This window comes from Lissotriton helveticus, chromosome 8, assembly GCF_964261635.1.
Source record: "Lissotriton helveticus chromosome 8, aLisHel1.1, whole genome shotgun sequence".
In the NCBI taxonomy this organism is placed as follows: Eukaryota; Metazoa; Chordata; class Amphibia; order Caudata; family Salamandridae; genus Lissotriton; species Lissotriton helveticus.
In genome coordinates, this window is record NC_136069.1 from 196,224,281 (window position 1) to 196,249,075 (window position 24,795).

At 46.3% G+C, this 24,795-nt stretch overlaps 1 protein-coding gene across 1 annotated transcript; it reads right to left on the reverse strand.

Annotated features, from left to right (window-relative positions):
* Positions 1-4,282: 4,282 nt before the first annotated feature.
* Positions 4,283-12,533, reverse strand: LOC144771540 (zona pellucida sperm-binding protein 4-like). Its single transcript, XM_078655944.1, has 12 exons — positions 12,322-12,533; positions 11,381-11,502; positions 10,797-10,890; positions 10,557-10,709; positions 9,506-9,693; positions 9,042-9,139; positions 7,934-8,070; positions 6,415-6,604; positions 6,177-6,321; positions 5,939-6,017; positions 5,633-5,719; positions 4,283-4,501 (listed from the first exon to the last, which is right to left on the reverse strand). Exons 1-12 carry the CDS (start codon positions 12,515-12,517, stop codon positions 4,329-4,331), a joined length of 1,662 nt encoding a protein of 553 aa, XP_078512070.1. The 5' UTR covers positions 12,518-12,533; the 3' UTR covers positions 4,283-4,328.
* Positions 12,534-24,795: the final 12,262 nt, after the last annotated feature.

A 24,795-nucleotide genomic window follows, 5' to 3' on the forward strand; every position in this document is an offset into this window, starting at 1 on the left:
CTTGGTTACTTTTTAATTCGGACTTTTACTCCCGATTGTCAAGTTTGGCAAAATGTCTGAACTTGAACTCTTCATTCTATGGATCTTGCCCACTTTATTGTGCGTTATCCGATCAAGGAAGGGTGTAGTATGGCCTAAGGCCTGCTTTGTGCGCATGTTATATTAGCATGGCTTATTAGAAGTTTAAACGCCATTTTACCTTTTGCTGCTTTTGCACACGACACTGCATAGCTGTTTTTGCAAGTTAACCTTCACGAAGGTCTACACACGAGAAAAGGTTTTGTTTTTGACATCTCTAGACTTACATCGTGCCCCTAGTCTGCACAGTTAGTGCTGAAGCCGTCAAGGTTATCAAAACATGGTAGCTGTTGTGGCATGTTCGAGTAACGCTTTTTAGACAACAATTTGGCAGCTTTGAGCCAACTAAGATTCTGGTGCCCTTATTTCACACTCACCAGGATTTCACACACTTGGAAGATTTCCATTTCCAAGGATGCAGAGAGCCTATGCTGATCCAGATATAATTTACTCATACTGGAGCGAAAAGGTAATGGGGTCCCCCAAGCAAGCCTAAGAAACCTTCTATAGTTTATAAACACAGTTCCTATGTAGGGAGGGTGTTAAAACTAGGCACTATAGGACCCGTTTTCATCATCGTAATACAATTTCTCCTTTTGTATTTTATGGAATTGTAACCATGCTGACCATATTATTTGTAATCATATGTCTGCTTATATTGGCTGAGATACTGCACATGAGATCACGTCGTTAAAATAAATATTTTAACCTAATCGGGTCTCTTTTCTTTACTCCTGTTGTGGACTGGTATGAGTGTATAACAAAAGTGTCCTCACTACCCACCATTCCTGAGTTCGTACTAAGTGGTATGTTTTAGGTTGTCTAATCATTGGTTGCTTTGCTATAGGATGAAGAGCTAATGTGACACTGATGCTAGCTGGTTGGGGGTTTTCTTGGTACTGAGGTGAGTTTCTGGTACACCACAATTCACTGATGTACTAGGTCTCTGTGCACAGTTCTGTGTATTAGCAGGATCCTTGCAACAGGGGACTGCGGACCAAGATGGCCATGCCTTAAAAGGCTCTGATGAGAGAGCCAATGGGCCAATTAATAGAAGCACCATTGTACATTGATATCCAGACATGGCAATGCCGAGCGTCCACCGTGCTCAATTGGAGGCCCGGTGATCCTCCATAGTGCAGGCGGTTGGCCACAGCAGAGGCCGCTAGAGATCCAACATGGCGTCACCTAGGAGAGGAAAGAGACAGGTGGCATCTTGCGGTCCTGGCTCCACTGACACTCTGCGCTGGCCAGTGAAGAGCTGCCACGACCTGCATCTCTACTTCTTCCCTGGTGGGCCAGGAGCCATAAGTTGAAGGAGCCAGGTGACAGTCATGGCAGCATCTGTCCCTCACCCCTACCAGTGAGGATAAGCATGCTTCTATTTTGTTATTGCCTGGGCTGGGAGACAATGGCGATTCCGCTTAAAAACAATTGAAGCATCTGATCTTGGTTTATGTTGTGGAACTACTGTGGCTTGCTGAGGCAGAGTGCAAGAGTCCTCCACTTAGGCAGACCAGACAACAGTCTAAGAATGTAGGTGGTCCACTGGTTATACACAGCTATGGTTCACACCTTGCTCTCGTTACCGGCCTTTATTAGGCCCCTTAAACCAGTCCCAGGATGTTTCCGGTCCAGGGAGGACCTGGCCTGTCAGTTCGGTCTGGACTGTTACCATGGTGCACAGGGTCTAGACTGATTGCATATGGCTGGGTCCAACTGGGGTGGCGTAGTGGGCAAAAGAACTATGGATTTAACACAGATCTTCTGACGGGGAGGGATGTTTGCATAGTCAGCATTCCGTTCATCATTTGTTTGCTGATTAGGGCCCGCTCCAGACTTTCATGCTTGCAGATGGTGCTCATTGCTTAATGTGGCCCAAGTCTCAACCAGGCCTTTACCCCTTGTAGACCTGATTTTTGGCCCAGGTGTGTTCGGGAGCCTAAAGGGTGCATTGGATTTCAGATAAGTGGAGCCCCTATATATCAGTGTGTAGAACTCACACTCCCCATGCCTCGAGAGGCAGGCCCAGAGGAAAGTAACAGGCTTTTTTCTCTACCACCCAGGCTTCATAGTCGAAGACACCTATGGAACAGTTGGGTTTCAAGTGGCAGAAGGTATGCCAGAAATGGGATTCCCAAAGACATCTCCTGCTGAGCTTGTAATAGTTAAGAGCTCAATTGTGTGAAGATGTAAAGGCAAATATCTCCAGGGCTCGAGTCAGGGTACCATGCGGGTGGACGCCGACCCCCCACCTATTTTACCGAGAGCTCGATAACTAAACTGCAACTGAGTGCAAGCCACCTTTCGTGACGTCACTTCCTGTTGTGACATCAGCGTCCCTCCACTTTTTTTTAGTACTTGTGCCCTGGATATCTCCAGGGAACATTTTCTTATGGTCTAATCTGGCAAAGATCGTAGCACTTACGTTGGATGTGAATTCTGCAGGCACTAGGGTGATTGAAGCAGATGATGGTCGTCCTACAGAACCAAAGCTTAACCTTAATGGACAAATGCACCCCATACATGTGCAAAACAATAAAATAACGCAGAAGATGAAATCTGGATAAATATATCCAATCTATGCATTATTGGTCTGAGTGAGGGAATTGAAGAACCAGACGTAAAAACCTACATTAATTCTCTATGCATCCATTGTGGGAATCCATCCCGTAAAAATCAAGCTAGACCGTAGTCTCATGGCGTCCTGAGGAAAAGGGTAGACTACACGAGATATTTGCTAAATTTCATAAACCCCAACGGTCCCGAAAGTGGCCAGAATTATATACTCAATCGAGTGTGTGCGGGGGTTGGGGGGGCAGAGTGAGTTCGGTACAGCTGCACAATTTCCAGGATAGCTCCCCAGCTACGTTCCTTCTCTCAAACAGACTCGCCCAATAACGATCTGCTATGCAATAAAATACACTACAGCTGGCTTTGAAACATTCAGTACGCAAAAACCATATCTATTGGCACGGTCAAGGCTGGTTTTCTAATGGTTTCATAAAGGCAATGCCAGCCAGGCTAAGCAAGCTATTCACAACAAGCAATGGCAACGACAATAGGTCCTACTTTTTAAACAGACAGTGGTTATTAGGTCTGGTTTGCAACTGAAAATGCAAACCCAACTTCCACTTTTGGCAAGGCTTGGTCATATTACACCAGCTGTTGCACTAAGAACTATTTTGTACTCTGCCAAAGACAAGGTATTTGAACAGAAACACAGGAAAAACATGTAGCACTTGCACGTAACTCCGGGTTGAAGCGGTATTATCAGCACTTTCCTTATGTTCACCGTAGTACCTTAGGTCATCACTAGTGGTCCCTTTCAGGGCAAAGCACTTGTTGCAGCATGCGGAGGTCCGAGGCCACTACAAGCCGTCCTTTGAGTCAAGCACGTCCTTTCTGTAGCAGGCTGCAGTGCCTTAGGCAGTCAAGAATAGGTCTTTCCTGTAAACATGTTGCTAGACAGTTAGAGAATCAACTAGCATCCTCCACTGCTCCCTCATCCTCAAGATACAAGGAAATTATTAACAGAGCAGGTCTGTTTTTGTTGGTGGGGGAGGGGGTGGTTTGGAACCTCAGTCAAACACGTGACCGTGCTTTTATTTTCAGAAGACCAGATAGTGATGTCACAATGAAAACTGACTAATTTGTGTACCAAATAAACTTGTCAATGTTGGGTTACAGTGGTGATCACATCAAGGCTAACAGTGGAATAACCCTGAACACGTTAGACGAAGTAGGGTGTGATGGGAATCAGATGACTAGGGCCCTGGCCTCATGGGTGGGGAATTGTGGTGTTCAATCTCAATTTCTTTACATGTGTAGAGCTAGAAAAAAAAAAAACTGAAAAAAAAAACACTTATAAGCAGGTATTTGGCTGGACATAAGATTCATTGATTGTACCCTTCGGGTTCTGTTCACTTGTATTTTTCCTTCTCCCCTCCCCACCCTCTTATATCAGGAGCTTTGACTGCTCAACCACAGATAGGGAGAGTAAAGTGCAAAAGGGGTACTTCGCCCCGTTGTGCTGGAACCAAAGTATGTTGGGCCCTGGGACATCAGGTGTACAAGGCCTCAACCACCACAGTTGGACTCGTAATCCCAGGTTGCCCCGTGACCCTTTGAAAGGGGTTCTGGCAACCAGCTCTAGGATCACCAAGTCAACACAATCTAGAAAGAGCCTAGGACAAGCCATTGGAACACAAACACGATACTTCATTGGGACTGGTATTGGATATTTTATTTTAGGTCTTCATCACTGCCATTCTGCATTTACAATTCCTGCGGTGCTTCCAGAATGTGACACATTGAACCAAAGCAAGACCAGCCACAGCAAGAAACACCAGGAACCCGACGGCAAATACAACTGCTCTGGCCCATCCTGGTACCAAGGGTTCTTCAGAGGTGCTTCGGGAGCCTGAGAAGGAAGAACGCAAATAGAGGTTATACTAGGCAAAGTAGATAATTGCTACTTTAAATCAACATATGCACATTGTAATTGAGAAGTAGAGTAAGGTAACGGTTGCAATAGACCTTGTCGGGACTACACTCCTCTTGGATTCAAGCAGTTTACCACCCCCGCCCTCCCAAAATTAAACTTCAGAAAGTTCACTCCCATTCAGTAAACAGACCAACAAGCCCGGACATTACCATTGACAAGAACTGATGGCTATGAGTGGCCGTATTTACATCCCGATCCTATGGACTAAAATTGATAATTTGCAGCACAACCCAATGCACAGTGAAAGACACATCCCTTCAACCCTAGTCCTTAATCAGTAGCCACTATACAGTGTGTAAAGCAATGTTAAATGCAACCATCGATACCACTGCCACTTTGGCCCACATGCATCATTGTTACATTTTGCACTTCCTAATTTGCGAAAAATAAGGAATCGCAAATTAAGAAGTGCAAAATGCTATGCATCATTATTTTCGGTATTCATTTGTGATTCGGTAAAAATCGCAATTTTTACCGAATCCCAAATGAATACCGAATTTTTAAGTTAATTTTCGCAATTCCCATTGATTCCTATGGGCCAAAAGGCCCATAGGAGTGAATGGGAAGGCATCAGCAAATTGCGAATGGCACTTTGAAAATTTCATGGGTGCAGGGGGGGGGGTCCAAAGGACCCGCCCATGCACCCCTGAAATGTATTTTTCGCATCATGTTTCACACACGTCCTTAGGACATGTGTGTGAAACATGAATGTTGAAAAAAATACATTTTCAGCATTTTAAACACTTTTTCCAGATTTACCAAGTGGTTCAACCACTCGGTAAATTTGGCACCCTAATTGCGAATTTGCACTTCTAAAAGTAATGATGCATTGCTTTTAAGAAATCGCACATCTGCGACTTCTTAAAAGCACCCGCAATTTTAGAACTCGCAAAAATGTTACGAATTCTAAAATTGCTTCATGCATCCCAAAAAGCACTTTTGCATTCGCAAACGGCCGAGTTTAAGGAATCGCACCGTTTGCGACTACAAAAATGCTTGATGCATGTGGGCCTTTGTTTCTTCTCTCCAATTACCCTTGCCACATACCAGCCACTTCTCCTTGGATGACAAAGTAGACCGGGCCCTCAGTCACAATATTAACATCTTTGGTCTCCAAATCCATCACCATTCGCTCTGCAAAGAAATAAACAAGCAAAGGTTAAGAAATTAAAATTGGGGTCTTCAAAGTAGATTGTTCCTCAAGGCCTCCAGCTTGAACTAACAGTGTGCATCAACGGTGGGGAGTGGGGTGTGGAAGGGGACGGAAGGCGTGAGCCAATGAACCCAACATCAACCACCAGCTCCCGTCACTGACACAGCTCAATACATTACATGCTAAGGACCAAGTCTTACTCTTCCTTGACGGGCAGGAAGGAGAGCAGGATCTCTGCGCAGAAGGGACACACACCGAGGCGCTGCAGTGGAAGAAGACCTGCAAGAGAAGGTGGGATAAGGAGCTAAGTACTCCAGCAGCCTCTATACCAGAGGAAGACAATTCATTCTGTGGGAAAGAAGAGGTCAGCAGAACCCACAAAGTGTGGCCAGAAGGCTGCCAAATGGGTTAAAGTGACTTTAGCACACGAGAACTCACCTGCCCCCCTAAATTCTGCTGATTGTCACCAACAAAGGTGAAGGTGCTGACGGCAAAGCGCTGGTAGTGAGATGGAAATTGCAGCATGGAAAAAGCAGCACTTTTGAAGACCTGTGTCCTGTAATTATCTCCAGCATAGGGACATCTGTATCAGAAATAAAACATGGAAATCAAAAAATATGCGACACAAATCAGAGGCAAAGTGAATTCCCCAAAACAAACTTATTGCCACACTGACCCTGCCACCAAGATAGGCCACTGTGGTTTCTGCATGGGTTTACTGGAAGGGGTGGCCCAGCACTCGTTCAGAACCAGCACCAAGTTGGGGTCTGTTCGCTGCCGAAGCCGAACCTCCACAAATACAGGGTCCCGAAGGATCTTCGGCACTGGATACTCGCGGGTTGTGTAGTAGGAACTGTACATTTGATCTGTGCAGAAAGAACACACGAGGTTAACACCAATCTCCATGATAGTTTAGCCAGTTGTACCCAGTAATCTGGAAAGAAAATGGACCCTGCATGTAGAAGCATCTCAAACCAGCTGAGGGGCACTCTGGTAATATTCCATCTGCTACAGCCAGGATGGACGTTTATTGAATTCTGCTCCCATGACCAACTCACTCCATCGAAGACACCTAACATGCAAATGCCCTGGCAACAAATGTAACAGACTGGTTATTAAAGCATTGCTAGGGACACCCATTGCTAGGATGACCACCTCACTCCAGGTCATTAGACCGCCTCTCATCTTAATATTTTCACCTACTAAAAATCGCTTTCTGTGGAGGACACCCATAATGCGTTAGACTGACCCAAGTGCCCAGGGCTGGAAACTGTAGCTCGGGACCTACAGGGAGGTGGTCTCTACTCAGCTAGGGAGACTTTGGCCACAAGAAGCTTGAGCATTCTGTTGGTGCCTCAAGGACCTTCTTTGGACCCAGGAAGCTTATGCGCTGGCAATATGTCAAATAAGTGAATGAAAGTATCACTTACACCTTGTAGAAGTCAAAGCAGGTTAGAGAACAGCTGGTCTTTGTGTCAAACCTCAACATCTTTCATCCTCACAGTAAGATGAGCAGGTAACCCCCAGGATTTTAAGTAACCTCCATCATGTGGATAACCAAGGAAATTAAGCCCCAAAGACCACCATCCAAGTCTACATTCCCGCCAGTAATGACCTATAACTTGTGCCCCATGAGCAGAGCAACGCCAGGTCTCCTCTCTGGACATCGATCATCAATGGTGGTGCAGAACGAACAGTTTGTCTCGATCTACTCAGAAAACTTACTGTTAATGCCAGTCGGAAAGAGCCTTCACATGCAGTATTTTGCCTAAATGAATACTTATTTAGCAAAATTACAGATACCATTGGAAAGCTTTAACGTTTCACCAATATAGGGGCATGATTTTGCCTTTTATAGCCAGGTTAGAAAAACCTAAATGATATTAAAAACCAGACATCTAGCCAAGCCAATTAAAAAGAAACAAGCCAAATACAAGCCACCACAAGCAATCCAGCCACATTCAGCACAGTCCCGATAGCGTTAGAATACTAGGATTCCAAGGAGCAATTGGATTCTCAATTTCAGTGCAAACGCCATGTTTCCAAGTCCAGCGAGCAGGTTGTGTAGCAAGGAGGCCACCTGGCCAGAGGTGTTGAGCTCAGTCAGGTGAGATTTTAACCTGGGATGGGCTTGGTCGGTGTAAGAGACATTAGCTATCTGGTCTGCTATTAAAGAAAACGCCTCAGGCCTGTACCTTTCGCAAGCCTCATCTCAAGGGAGAGGGGTCCAGGGCTGCTCACTGGCAGAGGTGGTGGTAGCGTGAAGACTTCTACTTGCAGAGGGACAAATGCACCGCTGGTCCTGCTGCTGAAGGTGCAACGCACGGTCAACCTGTGGAGTAAGAGCAGAAGCATCAACGACTCCAATGCACAGGGCCAAGAATCAGTACAGTTAGAGGGGCAAGCTTTAATTTGAGCAGGTGGGGTCCACCACACAGATGGGCAAAAGAGAAAACAAAGTAAAGACTTAAAAAAAAAGCAGAGCAAGAAAGCAGGTACCAGCAAGAAGTAAATAAAGGGGCAGCAGTGTTAGGGTTGACAGTATGCAGTCTCTATTTGGTGCAAGGGTTTTTTTGTAAACCAGCACCAGAACAATCCTTGGGCATCACACTTTCAGCCATGAGGCACAAGCAGTGTTAGTGGACAGAAAATGCTACAAAGTCTGACCCCCCCCCACCCCCGCACCCTCCATTCCACAATTTTATCAGAGGTTTAAAAATAAAAGGCAACCAAGTGAGCTTGGCTAGTTGATAATACACGAGTTTACTTACCACAGAAGGTCCCTCAAGCATGTACTTATGCATTGGGTACCATCCACTCAAAATCAGATGCTGGCTGGAGTACAGAACCCTACAGGCCTGTGAACCAATTACTGACATGCAGTGGCAACTCCATTAGTGGCACCAATGCATCCTAAACCGACTCGGTTTTTGAGGCAAGAAACTCATGCACTATTAGGAAACTATGTAGTTGCCCTAAAGCAGACTATTCAGTTAGCCCTTCTCTTAAACTTCTGGCCCCAAGTCTAGCAAGGAAGTCAGTAAAACAGATTAATAGGCTGTGGCAGAGTATTGTGAAAAGGAGAGACATGTATATACAGAGCAGGCTTGGTGAGAAGCTTTCCAGCACGAGGTATGGCGTGGAATAGTTCCCAACAAGGTATAAAGCCTTGTAGGCAGGGTTTTCCAGTTGAGAGGGAAACTGCATGGAAGGACACGTCCTCTGGGTCGCTCACTCACTGAGACCTCACTTCATTGTGCCAAATTTCCTCACCAAGGATAGTCACCATCAGGTGCACCTTACCTGAAGGTGCTGTCCCTGCTGATTGAGGCGCCCTTCCAGGTCAGCACACTGTTGAGCGCTTCCAGTCGGTTCTCATAAAAAGTTGAGTCACCATCGACCTGTTGACGAGATGTACTGAGTGAGCAAAGCAGAATTTACTGAGACCTTGGAGAAGACAGAAGTTACTATAGCATCGTCAGGAGCCCGGTGTTCGCGAACTAAAGGCAGGAGAGCTGATGAGAATGGAAAGGTAGGGCAGTCTAAACCTATGCACGATATGCATGGATTATGAACACAGTTTAAGCTGAACTTTTTTTTAATGGGCTAGAGAGGTCCAGTGCACTTGCAAATGGAAAACACATTCAACACCCTAAAGTTAAAGAGTGCTTATTGGGACGTTCCAGGCAGCCACTCGCCTCCAAATTAAATGACAAGTCCACAATATTCCACCAATCCCTACGTCAGAGGCTTCCGCATCATCTCACCTGGTAAAGACCACTGCAGGACAAGGGGAACTGGTACAAGAGAAAGGCCTGGTTTTGACGCGATTGAAGTCCTGGGCATGCGCTGCTTACAGCGAGGAGACGGACGGAGCTCAGGTTCAGAGGCGGCACCACAACGTCTGCAGAGATGGCGATGGTCGCGTTGCCTTCAGCACTGCACTGAGCAGTCACTAGATGAATAAAAAATAAAAAAAATGTGCTGAATGGAATCCTTCTCCATGGTTGATCACCCGTTCTCAAGCCAGTCCAATACATATTCAGATATTTTCATCAAAACGTTAAAATTTCAGAGTGTACAATAGGAAAGCACAAGATTGAATCAGCTACACAAGCCACAAACAAAACAAAAACATTGGAAAAAAATCTCAGATTGGCATCAGATCAGGGGTGTAGAACGGTCACCTTTCGACTCTTACCAGACCAAAACCACCTTACCCAGCAAAGGTCTGCTTTTGCCAGACCATCTCTGTAGCTGCCCAGAGTAGCTCCTGCCAAGCCAACCCTGCCCAGGTGGTTATTTCAGCACAGATCAGGTTTGTCCCAGATGTTGGGTGGAGATTTTCTACACATACCTATGCCACTTAACTCATGGGCCTTTCTATGGAAGTCCTCAATCATGGAAGCAAATGCTTTTATTGGGCAATGCACATCCAAACACAATTGCTGCCAAGACGGCCATCATAGATAACATGGAGATCCAACAGGTTCCCCCATGCAAATGCTGGCAGAGCCACTACATTTATAAACCAACATGCACTAAGCCCAATGGTTACAAGTGGGAATGTACCGAGGGAACACTGCAATCTTCACTCAACTCTCACAAGTCTCCATCTAACTATGCGCCATTATTACTTGCGGCTTTTGAAAGCAGGTAAGCAACGACTGGAATAGCCTCCACACGAGTAACTACAACTAGTTTTAGTACGGCAGCCTGTAGACTCAGGCCAACCACCACCAACAAGAATGCCTACCAGAGGCTTAACGGGGAGGCAGAGGCAGCAGCCTACAAACGAGAAAGTAATTCAACCCAAACCTGGATTTCCAAAGTAGCACGGCGTGGAGCCATCAGTCCGGTCATAACAGCAGTCGAGCTCTTGGCAGGCAGTCTGGTTGATGGGCAGGCGGCCACAGAGCAGCCGGTCTACTCTGGCGACAGCAGCACAGACAGGGCTGGGAGCGTCCATGGCTGCAAAGAAAGTAGGTTCAAGTTACCACAGCGATGACCGTAGTACCCGCTGAAGGCGGTTACTGCCAGAGACCACCTCAAACTCACCAGGCAAGACTGGGCACTTCAGAAGCTGCTCCAGAGTGACATTCTGAGTAGAAAAGAGCTCCGTGATCTCCAGGGTCATCACATACTCTTCACCCTATAGGAGAAGAGAGACTGTACAGCTTGCATCCTCCCAGGACAAGGTTATGTTACTGCGCTACTGGAGATCAAGCTGCACCCAACTGACAAGCCCCAGTCAAAATAAAACTGGTCTTGCGTTGCTTGTGTTCCAGTTCAGGGGAACTGGGCCTGGCAGTAAATGTTCCTATTGGAGCAGGATCAAGACTTATTTGCATGTGGCTGGGTCCAAACTGAGGTGGCATGGGTTGCAATATAACAATAGAATGCAGCTCCAAGTAATTACCAGTGACCGAGATTAACTGAAACATTCCAGCCATCCATGTTTGTACACTTATGTATAAAGTCAATTACTGCGGCCACCCCCATGATGGAAAGGACAGGCTATGCCCTCAGGGAGTCAGACCCCCCCCCCCCCCAGGAAGATAAAAGTAATGAATGGAGACCAAACACGCTCCCCCAATCATGCTGTAGTAGTGGTGCATTCCTTAGTTTACAATGCGCCTCACCTGCTCACTCACGTAGCACCCTGTGTAGTCCGCGCCAATGACTAGAGAGCCATCTGGTCGCCAAACAACCCAAGTCCTGCAGTCAGTGTCGTTCTGGAGAGCATGCGAGAGTCCGGCCTGATCTGGACATTAGGGAACAGAGAACAGTGATCAGGAACCGCCCTTCAAACCATCAGATGTCCCCACATCAACCACTGGCCAATCACTTACCAGCTTACAAACAAAGTAACTTCACAACGTGGCCCACAGACCCAGCTCCATGCAGATGCAACTCGCACAACCAACATTACGCGACACATGCCGAAGACGGATACTACGAACGCCAATGACAGATTTCAGCAAGAGCCATTGCCATGAAAAAGCAGTTGAACGCATCTTAAGAAGGTGAACGTTAAACATGCTTGATTTCCCCGGACTGCAGCAAGCGTCATAACCCCAGAGCTTCATATTTTTTTTACCATAACGAAAGTTAACGGGAGAGCGAATTCCTCTGGGTAGGTAGACATCCTTTAGAAGGTTTGTGGGACATCTTACGGAGAACTAAGCCTTAACCATTATTGCAAATCACTCACCTAGCTCGAATGAGAACAGCCAGAAAGAGGTTGTAAAAAATTTACTCAAATGCAACACCTCCGCCATCGAAAGCCTACCTCACGTTAATCCGCCCCCCCCCTGAAAAAAACCCTGACAAATGCAGCATTCTGGGATTTGTAGGCACATAGTTATAAAGGGCAATGTAAAACCAACATTGGCGACACGTGATATAGGAGCAGCCAACAGATGTGGAACGGCTTTACAACTGATCAATATATTAAGACATTTAAAAAAAGGCGCAAAATTTAGAACTCCGAGAATGCCCACAGCTACACCAACGCTCCTAGCCCTCCACTACATTCCCGTCCACCCTCCACCAGACGCCCACAAACTGTTCCCTTACTTACCTCTCACAGACACAGTGAAGGAGACATTGGTCGCAGGCGGCGGAAGCACAAAATGCAGTCCGCGGGGGCCGCAGGTCAACGAGGAAGACTTTTCCTCGAGCACCACTTCCTGCGCTGCCTCCTCAGCACCAGAAACCGGTCTGAGACTGCATAACACCAGCAACAAAAACCCGCAGGCACTTACAGCCGCCATCATACCTGAGAACCCTGTCTCAAGCACCACAGGGTGTGATCTTATACCCTGAGACCTCAGTTCCACCAATCCCGAGCCCAGGAGGAGGGCTCACCTGAGAACCCTGTCAATCAAGCCTGCCACATCACCTGATGTCCGTTACTTGCCAATCAGACCTGCCCCAATCTCAGGAAGAAGTCGGGCCTGTTATTCACACCATATCAGCACATGAAACATGAAAGCATAACATTTATAGTGCGGTCCCCCCTCCGCCTAATTCTACCTTTAGACGTCCCAAGCAGGTGCATGAATAGCGCATCCAGTCCAGAATTTTTGTTTGCCATTCCTCGTTTTATAATGGTATAAAGAGAACTACAAGTCCCAGAATGCAGAGTTAAATAGTGTGCTGCACGAGCTACTCGGGTATGAGCCAGGGGAACGTGAGAGGTCTGCTCTCACTGCATCTAAGCTGCAAAGGCGACCGTGGTACCCTAAATTGGAAAGTTATCCCATATCAAAGGGCCTGGCAGTCCCGATGTGTACCTCTTATTACGTTGTATTCTGACACATCTTTCATGGATTTATGGGCAAAGTAAAAGTACAGACAAAGGATGTAAACTCTCTGGTGTATTTCCGTGCGCGCGCCTCTCTTGGTACACATGCTTCGTGACCGGATGGCGGCTGCTTCAGGTGAGATTGCGAAGGGGTGTCCAGTGAATTCGGACTTATAATTTCTGGGTGTTTGTAACAATATTGCTTTAAGGAGCACTGTGCATTGTGAACATCAAGGAGAAAACGCAACTGAATATTATATTTCAAAGTCAGAAAGGTTACCTGGATCATTTGCAAACAACTCCATGTACCAGATGGACTAACAATGTCCTCTTTTGATGGTTATGTCTGGGCATTGATTGGTTATTCCATGGCTGTGCTTAGAATTTGTACTTGTGCCGGGACATTTTAAGCAAACTGTGGGGTTTGATAGCTGTTCCTGGGAATCTGGGGCCAGTCTGACGCATGTGTGGCTGTATCTGCGCATTTAAAGTTATGTCCGGATCTAGGATACTTGTGTATGGGCATTTCAAGGAGTAATTAGAGATTAGAGGCAGAATCTGAGTACTTAAAGATGATCCTGGCCATCTGGGTGTTGCCAGTGTATTTGGGCGTGTGATGTGCAGGGCTCTGTGTCTTGGCACACTCACCATGAGCCATCCTGCACTTCGTTTCATCATTCTGGTCAACCTGGTAAGTTTCCTTGTACAGAAACTTGTTTCTCTGATTGCATGACGGGGCTCCACGTGTTTTAAAATATTGTTACACACGTGTTGGCTGGTGAGGGTCCACTCCCAAGTGATGAGTGAAGGTTGCTCTCATGACTAGCCCTTGGCACAAATCATAGTTGTTGGCTGCTGATGTACTGTGTCGTGGGGCACAGGCTTTCTTACCTCCAACTTACACACAGGTAGAAGCTCATCAACCACCACCCACATCCAGGCACAACCTCTGTGTGCTGAACTCAGATGGTGGACCATCATACGGGTTGAATGAAAGGGTTAGGATGAATACACCAAGGGGTTGATACTGGTGAAGGCAGGCAAACCAGTCAATCACCAGGTAGTGCAGACGAAAACAATAAAAGTTAGTACATGAGAAAGTTTTGCGCTAGGTGTTGTTGGTAAGTTGCTTGGTTATTGAGAAGGAGCACTTGGCCCCGGACTGGAAGAAGCGCAGGGCGCTGGGGGGTTTATTGTCTGGCTTACACAAACACTTTGCCACTGGATTCAATCTAGCCTGGCTGAAGAAGGATGTTACCCCGAAACTGATCCCATGCTTGTTTCCGTTTCAGGAAGGACCTGGCTTGGCAGTTCGGGCTGGACTGTTCCCATGAGGCACAGGGTCAAGACTGATTTGCATATAGCTGGGTTTGAACTGGGGTGGGGAAGTGAGCTGAAGAACGATGATGGATTCAACCCAGATCTGTGACTTGGGGGGTGAGTGTCTGAAAAGTTTCAGAGCTCCGTCCATCATCTCTTTGTGCTTGCTGGGTTTATTATCTGGCCAACACAAATCCTCCGTAGAGTTTCGCTTGCTCAAGCCTGTCTTCTCTTCCTCCAGGTCATAGTTACTTTTGGATTTGGCTTGTGTGATCCTAATGGTGTAGTCTTCTCCTATTAAGGACTCTTAGGTGTTCAAAATAGTAGCAATGCCAAGAGGGCTTTACCTTAGACTCAAAGAATCCCATATTTGAGACGTCAAATGCTATTTTGCAATGCCAATTAGCGAGAGAGCCTTACCTATTGCTCTGAGAAGCTATGTGGTACAATGCCAAGTGCTGTCTCCACATCTCCACATCGCACACCATCAGCATCACCCTGCTGTTCATCTCCAGCTTTGGGTCTTCTGGATTTCTGGGTCAGCTGCACGTTGACGTGCACAGCGAGCATGGTGGGCTTGGCCAATGCAACTGGCACAACCATTTTGTTGTTTTTTACGCACAGTAGCGTTGTTTCTATCTAGCGCTACAGCATTAGTTTTGCAGTTCTGGTATCTGCTGGTGCCACTTAGCCTGAGTCGTATGGCTTGCCTGCACAGGACTTGAACATACTTGGACTTGGCTGGTCTAGACAGGAGCGATTGCTGGCTGGACGTTTATTGGCAGCTAGCAGCAGGCACTTTATTTGCCACTGTACCACAAATTAATGAATTTACTATGAGGTTTTAACACAAAAAACTAAGAAACAGACACAGGGAGTGTAATGGGTTAGGATAGGAGTGGATTATACACAGGTGAGGTGGAACTTCTTTCTTTTCACTCTCCATTTTTTTCATAGCACTGTTTAATCCTCATTCCTCCATCCCTATCCCTTTGAATTATTGAGTGTTATTGTGGTGTCTGTAGACTGCCTAGCAGGTTGTTTGTTTGAATATGTGAAGTGAGTTGGGACGCTACGCAACTTTCAATGACTTCGCCTAAAAGTGGAAGTGTGGAGAATGAGCGATAGTATTTCATGTTCTCTGGTCGAGAAAAAGTTTTTAAGGCTCGCCCCTTTTCTATTTAGCAGAAATAGAAAACAGGGGTGAGCCCTTATGTCGCTGATCTGCTTCTTACCCCAAAGGCTCTATTCAGGCAGCTGATTGGCTCTCTTCAAGCAGGATTCCCAACAGTTCACGAGAAATAGAATCACGTGACAAGCTCCTCGTGGACGAGCTTGCACGATCCTTCCCCCTGCCAGCAGCATTTGGCACATCAAAGGTTTCGCTGCCACATCAACAATTGAAGCTACGATCAAAGGCTTCCGCTGCCCCGCCCCCCGCCGTCACTTATTCAGGGCCGCAGGCCCTGCCTCGCTTCCCGGCTCTGCTGTAACCACATGCTACTGGACGCCCGTCACTTATTCAGGGCCGCAGGCCCTGCCTCGCTTAATCCGTGCACCCTTTTATTGCCTCGCTTCCCGGCTCTGCTGTAACCACATGCTACTGGACTCCCGTCACTTATTCAGGGCCGCAGGCCCTGCCTCGCTTCCCGGCTCTGCTGTAACCACAGTGCGCACTAATGAAATGCACCTCGAGAGTCACAGTTAGTTCTTTGTCCTCCATTTGCTTCAATCACCTAAATAAAGTATTTCTTGTTCAAAAACGGCTAATATGAACAAACGCCACTCAGCCATGCAACGCCAATCTCACCCACGCAGCTCTACTCACCCACGCAGCGCCACACTCACCCATGAAGCGCTACTCACCCATGCAGCTTCACCCTCACCCACGCAATCCCACTCAGCCACGCAACGCCACTCATTCACAAAACGCCACTCACTCACACAACCCAACTCATACAGCGCAACTCTCACCCTCGCAGCACAATTCTCACCACGCCCGTCACTTATTCAGGGCCGCAGGCCCTGCCTCGCTTAATCCGTGCACCCTTTTATTGCCTCGCTTCCCGGCTCTGCTGTAACCACATGCTACTGGACTCCCGTCACATATTCAGGGCCGCAGGCCCTGCCTCGCTTCCCGGCTCTGCTGTAACCACAGTGCGCACTAATGAAATGCACCTCGAGAGTCACAGTTACTTCTTTGTCCTCCATTTGCTTCAAGCACCTAAATAAAGTATTTCTTGTTCAAAAACGGCTAATATGAACAAACACCACTCAGCCATGCAACGCCAATCTCACCCACGCAGCTCTACTCACCCACGCAGCGCCACACTCACCCATGAAGCGCTACTCACCCATGCAGCTTCACCCTCACCCACGCAATCCCACTCAGCCACGCAACGCCACTCATTCACAAAACGCCACTCACTCACACAACCCAACTCATACAGCGCAACTCTCACCCTCGCAGCACAATTCTCACCACGCCCGTCACTTATTCAGGGCCGCAGGCCCTGCCTCGCTTAATCCGTGCACCCTTTTATTGCCTCGCTTCCCGGCTCTGCTGTAACCACATGCTACTGGACTCCCGTCACATATTCAGGGCCGCAGGCCCTGCCTCGCTTCCCGGCTCTGCTGTAACCACAGTGCGCACTAATGAAATGCACCTCGAGAGTCACAGTTACTTCTTTGTCCTCCATTTGCTTCAAGCACCTAAATAAAGTATTTCTTGTTCAAAAACGGCTAATATGAACAAACACCACTCAGCCATGCAACGCCAATCTCACCCACGCAGCTCTACTCACCCACGCAGCGCCACACTCACCCATGAAGCGCTACTCACCCATGCAGCTTCACTCTCACCCACGCAACGCCACTCACCCATGCAACGCCACTCAGCCACGCAACGCCACTCAGCCACGCAACGCCACTCATTCACAAAACGCCACTCACTCACGCAATGCAACTCATACAGCGCAACTCTCACCTAATCCATCCATATATCCAACACACCACTACATTCATTCATACCCCCACAACATACATACATCCGTCCCACTCCATCCATCCATCCCACCACTCCATCCATACATCCCCCCACTGCATCCAACCATCACACTCCATCCATCCCAATCCCTCCCACTAAATCCCTACTTACATCCACCACTCCATCCATCCATAGCCTCCCTCCATTCCATCCATACAAAACACCCACTCCATTCTGCCAGCCAATTCCCTAATCCATCCATATATCCATCACCACACTACATTCATTCATAACCCCACACCATCCATCCATCCCACTACATCCAACAATACATCCCAAAGCATACATCCTTTAGCCACTCCATCCATACATTACATCCCAAACATGTAACACTACATCCAGCCATCCATACTATCCATCCATCCCATAAACTCCATCCATCCATCCATCCATACACTACTACATACATACAGCCAAACCACAATTACATTCAGCCATCCACCCAATACATACATTCACCAGTCATACACAACAACAGCCGTCAGTGCACAGTTTCAACAGACACACACACACCACCAGCCAACAGTGAACGCTTTCACCACGCAGACACACCACAGGACATCAGTGCACACTCTCACCAGCCACAGACACCATCAGTGAACACTTTTAACACCCACAAACACTACCAGCCGTCAAAGCACGCTGCCACCAGACATACAACACAAAAAAGACAGTGCACAATTTCAAATATCACACATACCAACAGCCATCAAATCACACTTTCAACAGGCACACAACTCCAGCTGTCAAGGCACAGTTTCACCAGACACACACACTACCAGAGTAACCAGACATCACTGCACACTTCCACCGGACACACACACCACCAGCCGGCCAGGCACACACACACCACCAGCCATCACTGCATGCTTTCAACAGGCATACACACACACACATCAACAGCCATCAGTGCACACTTTCACCAGGCATACACACCACCGGACAACAATGCACACAAGTGTACATCAAAGTCATACAATGTACATGCTGTATTACAATGACCTGCTATCTATCAAAGGTTAACGACATGCACAGTGGTCAGCCTAAAGATAAAAAGTACAAAACAATATCACAATACGTTCAAGTACTGTACTTCAACATAAATTAAGGTATTTGAAAAACTAGGGAAAGGAAGCTGCCCTGTATACTCGCAAACAGGATATGGTTTCAGTGAACAGAAACCACTTCAAAAATATGAAAAGGCAGGAAACGCGTGAACGTAGCGCTCAACCATAAGTGCAAGTTTTTGCAGCCTTCGGTGTACTGTTCAAAGATAGCTAAATAAAAAACAGTGCATTTACTGCCATCTTTAATAGGAAGCAATGTGTGCTCAAGTCCAAACAGAAGGTGTCCCATTTCCACTAATTAACACTATTAGCATTGTAAATGCCAAAGTTAGAATTTTCCACAAGTTAAAAAAACCAAAAAAACTTTGTCATTTACAATAATAATCCCTCAAACTTTACTAATGCGAGGCCTATTGCATTGCAAATGCTTGTTTCAAGAGTGGAGAGACTTGACACACTTTTAGTAATACTGGAAATAGGCCCTTTTGAAGAGAGACGTTTACCATGTTAGTCCATAGGGAGAGTAGGTGTGTGGCAAGAGATTTGATAACCTGGCATGGCGTCCTGAAGGTGGTTTGAGGGTTTCACTTTGGAGATTGTCCATTGAAGGTCTCGTTTGGAAATTGGGGGGAAAGATGACCATTGATTATGCAGCGCCTTGCATGGTAGAATTTCATGTCTGGGGGTTCACTGGTGAGTTGTGAGATATGGATTTCTCTAACTGTTTTATCGAAGAAATCCCCAAAGTTGTTGCAGTGGGTCACTGAGGACTCAAGAACTGAAGTGGTGGAGGGGTTTATAGTTTGTGCGAGAACCTCGAACAGGCGCTTTGGTCTGTTCTTTGCAGAATTACTGAGTGCTCTGATATGAGAGGATTTGGCTCTGAGGATTGGTTCTGTATATTGTTTTGTCTTTCTGCGAAGCTTATCCATACACAGACGAGAGGGGGCTAGTCTCCATTTTAAAAACTGTTTTTTTAATGTTCCAAACAATCATACAGTGCAAGTTTCACATATAGTATAATCCTTTTCGCAATATTGCCACTTAGATGCACAGTTTCTACTTTGAGTGGAATCAACCAATTACCAATAATCAGCAAAGCTTCCACACTACAAGTAAAACCAATAAAGTGAAATAAACCCACCCCTCTACCCCCGCTACCCAAATAATAACCCATGAACTAACTAGTAGCACATGGGGACATATGTGATGATATAGGATGGATCGACACCTCTCCCGGAAAGGAGCATCAAATGGGTGCAAGAGAAGAGGGCCTTGATCACCCACCTCTCCAAAGGTCACAATTGGTGGGGACCCTTAAAATTGCAAGAGATGCCATGCCCTTGTTCGAATGGGACATGCGCATAGTGGTAGGCCTGGAGAGAGGTAGGTCACCAAAGGTCCCCTGACGTATTTAAAACATTTATATGTGTCAGAGAGGATGTCTGCCATGCGCTCCATCGTAATTGCATGCTTTAGCCTTGCATGCCATTGAGTCAGCGACTGTGCTTCTTTACGTTTCCACATGCCAAATTTCCATCCCCCTAGACAAAGCCACATTACCGTCCTGTCTGTAACTGCCTGACATTTAAGAGAATCCTCCCTTGGCCCCAGAAGGGCAAAGCTGGAATTATCGGGCACTGGATGCCCCAAAATATCTTTAATTTGGGTCAAAATGTTGGACCAGAAAGGACGAATGGTTGGGCAGTCCCACCAAATGTGCCTAAAATCACCCTTAATCCCGCACTCTCTCCAGCATTGATCCGACGAGTTAGCGAATATTTTTTAAAGTTTGGTTGCGTATGGATAGCAATTATATAATAGCTTATAATGGGCTGCCCCATACCCATCGAGTGATTGAACCGAGGGACATCTCCCCACAATTTGAACCAATATGGCTCTTGGATGGGGCTCCCCAGGATCCGCTCCCAGAACTCCTTATGTCGTGGTCTGGGGTGTGTGAAGGGTCTAACAAGAGTGCGTAGATAAAGGAGATACATCCCTTAGTGCCATTTCCCCTCCTAGCAAATTTCTCGATAGGGATAAGCTCCCTGGTTGCAGCTCCCCATACTGCTGGTTGAAGCACACCATGTTTAATTGTAGCGAAAAAAGTCAGAGGGTGGTAGTTGTAAGTCCTGTTGACAATTCTCATAGGATAAAATGTCCCAATTGTGGAATACGTCGGAGATCATCAAACAGCCCCCAGCTCTCCAGGCATCATAGGGGCTACGTTGTAGTGCCGGGGTGAAGGTTGGGTTATAGTGAATCAGAGTAAATGGAGAGGCGGAGATCGTCCAGGAGGCCGCTCAATTCACATTGTGCCAAACCCTGAGAGTGGTCCTTGTAGGGGTGCTCAGATACGCACTAGAGGAGTGCTCCTCTTTGGGCTTCCAAAGCAAATCCCAAATATATCTCACCACCATTGCTCTATCCATATGGAGCCAGTGTTTATCTGTCTCGCATGCAGACCATTCAGGAATCACCCTCAACTGCGATTCCTTGTAATACAAATGAGAGTCTGGCAGGCCAGGCCCCCGAAGTTTTGGATAAGTGCAACATAGTGTGAAGAATGTGCGCCCTATGGTTTTGCAAATAAAGTGAATCACTAGGGTTCGCACTGTCGGGAGAAATTCAGAATCCAGTTTAATAGGGAGTCCCTGAAATAAGTATAGCAGTTTGGGTAGAACAGTCATTTTAATGGTGTCGATTCTCCAGAACCTGGAGATATATATGGATGGCCATCTTTTAAGGTCAAGTTTCAATTGTTGGAGCAACAGAGGATAACTGGCTCAATAGAGATCCACAAGTTTGGGGGTAATCTTGATACCCAAATATGTAATCTCTTTCCTAGCCCAGGGAAAGGGCGTTAATGCCCCAAGCGTCTTGAGTTCTGTGGTTGGTAGGTTTAGGGTCAGCAAAAGGATTTGGATACGTTGATACGAAACTCCGCTACTCGTTCAAACCGGTTTAACTCAACTACAAGGGTCTCCAGAGAAGTCCATGGCGAAGTCATGGAGGATGGCACATCATCTGCAAATAGGGATATCTTATGCTCTGTGTCACCAAAGTTGATACCCTCAATGCTAGGAGTTAGACGTATCTTGGCAGCAAATGGTTCAATGCTTAATGCAAATCGCAAGGGTGACAGAGGACACCCTTATCTTGTCCCTCTCTCCACCTGAAAGAGCTCGGAGCAATCCCATTTATTGAAACCTTGGCTCTGGGCATCGTATATTTGGCCATAATCATGTTAATAAATTGCTCACAAAAACCAAACCTACTTAGGGTATTGAGTAAGACGGAACAGTTCACTTGATCGAAGGCTTTCTCGGCTTCCAGTGCCAATAAGACCGCCAGTAAGGAGTTTTTAGTCACCTTCTCGATGAGGTGGATCACTCTCCAAATATTATCATGTGTCTGTCTACCCTTAATAAATCCGGATTGATCCGGGTTTATCAGGCTTGGTAATAGATCGTCTAATCTGGCAGCCAGTATTTTTTAATACAGTTTGGCGTCTAGATTTAATAATGCTATTGGGTGAAAGAAGCTGCAAGCCTTTGGGTCTTTGCCCTGTTTTGGTATTACCGAAATAATTGCCTCACTCATGGAAAATGTGACAGCCACTGATTCCGCCAAATAGTACAAAAGAGTTAATAAGTGAGGGACTAGATCGGAACGGAACATCTTATAAAATTGGGCAGTTAGCCCATCAGGGCCTGGTGATTTATGAGATTTTAGGCCTGATATCGCCTTGTGAACTGCCTCCTCCATAATGGCGACTCCCAAAATTAGTTTTGCCCTTCCGTCACCTAAGGCAGTTCTACCTCGCTCAAACAATCTAGCTGAACCTACCATCTGGGCTCTCTGCGGTGCATACACTTTTATAAAAGCGCCCAAAGATCTGTGCCTTCTCTGTGTCTGAGGTTGCTAAGCCTCATGCTTCTCGATTGATGTCTCCTATATATTCCTTCTCCTTCTTAACCCTCTATTGTCATGCTAAGTGGGGATCCACTTTGTTCCCCTGCACATAGGACGTGCTGTGTTGTCTTAGTACAGTGAGTTCTGCACAATTGATTTAAATAGCGTACGTTTTCCTCTGAGGGATGTCACCTTTCTCTGAAGGGGCAGTTGTTTTTTTTTTTAAGGTAATTTTTCAACCTCTCCTTGGCCCTTTGTTTATTTAATTAGGAATTCAGTGCTATGTATTGCCCTATCACTACAGCTTTCATGGTGTCCCAGTTATTTGCAGGGTTAGTATAATTGGGGTTATTTGTCTGGAAGAACTCCTTAATCTTCTTCCGTAGGTCATTCTGCAGAAGTCTATCTCACACGATTTACTCAGGAAAAACCAGCCCGGTATCTAGGTGGTGGGGCACCCAATTCCGATATCAGGTATACTGGAGCAGGGTCTGACAGTGCAAAAGGTGGCATGTAATTGAGCAAAGAGCCTGAGTCAAGGATTGACTCACAAAAACATAGTCTAATCATGAGTAGCTGCAGTGGGAGTGGGAAAAGAAAGTGTAATCCCGATCTTTTGGGCGTAGGGTACACTAAGCATCCAAGAGTCCCAGTTCGTGAAACGCCCGCTTTAATGCCTCGGGACATTTCCCCGTTTCGGGCCTATGTTGATGTGTGCTATCCACTCCTGAGTCCCTTGTGAGATTCAAATCGCCCATTACTATGATCTCCCCCCCCACCCGAAAACTCCCCCAACAGAGATAAAAAAGCATGTAAGATTGGGGTTTGGTTGGTATTGGGGGCGTAAAACGAGACAAAAGTACAGATGGGGCCATGGATGCAGCCCTTCACGTAACAATTTTCTCATCTCTATCAGTTTAACAACATTCAGACTTGAAGTTTAGTGATGAGTGAAAGAAGAGTGCTCCCCCATTATGACACAGATGCCGTCGACCGATTTCGCTACCAGTCACACCTAGGAGGTGTACTATAAGACCTTGGGGTACTTCGTTCATAGTGATTTATACAAAAGAGCGTTTTGAATTACGCGCCCCGCTCTGGAATTGATATATATCTTCATGAGTACTTTCCATCTTTCATTGGATCTCCGTTTTTCTTAAGGCGGCTCTCGCTGTGCCAATTACCCCAGAGATACTCCATGAAATTGATGCCCTTTGAATATTGAATATGAAGAGTTAAGCACCTTGCTTTTTGACCCATCGACATATGACACCCTCAACTGTATGTTGATATCCATATATTGGCTTACTATATGCCACGTCTAAATATTTGCCCTGACGAAGTTACATATTGTAACGAAACGCGTTGGCTGTTTCTGTCTGGTTTAATTGACCGAAATAAAAAAGAGTTATTTGGAAAATTAACGTTGTCTCCCTAATCTATTTGAGTGCGCCTCCTACTTCTGTTTATAATCCCATTATGCTTTGAGGCTGCAGAGAATTTATACATCACAGGGCAATCTCTATGCCGCAATCTGTATTTCTCAGAGCATTTAAGATGAGTTTCTTGTAAAGCTACTACATCATGCTTTGGTCCAAAACATGTTTCCAATTTGTTTGCCTGTTAGTGGGGGAATTAAGGCCCCTCACATTTCAAGTGAATGTAGTAATCAACATGGTACCAAATAACAACCACCCTCTCACATTAGTCCTTGACTAGAGACCAACACTCCCGGCCCTCCCCTCAGGTTGGCAGACAAACATATCTCTCCTCCTTCGTCTCTCCTGGCCTTGAGCCTAAAAGTAAAGACCCCATGTACCAGTAAATGAAACTATTCAATCCCCACAACAATGACAAATATAAGGAAATCCCCATCCTATCATACATTCCAGCAAAGTTAAGCATCATGTCGGGCATAACGGACAGTGTCCGCTAAGGCATTCAATAGGGCATTCAATAGATATCTAAAAGTAATCAATATATCACCCTTGAATCAGCAAAGTGATGCTACAAGTGAGTAAATGAGGATCGCCTATAGAAGAGTGGTGAGATTAACGTCAGAACAGCATTTGCAGAGCCACTAGTACCTTACATGCCTTTTAAAGGCTCTGAGTTCCATTCACTGTCAGCCATGTAGAATGTTCCAGAGTTGCAATGGCAGACATGTTACTCATAATGTTAACGTTTTTTTCTGGAATTTTTTACTGTTTTGTGTCAGCCATTGCTTTTTGTCCCTCCTCTCCGTGGAGGATCCAGTCGACTCCCCAGCAACCCCTTCCACAGCCTGGTCTTCAGGGCAGAGGGGGCAACAGCCCCAGATTCTGCTCCGCTTCCTGGAAGTCCATGATGTGGTGTGACTTATTATGAAGTCCAAATACCAGTCCGAAGAGGTATGTC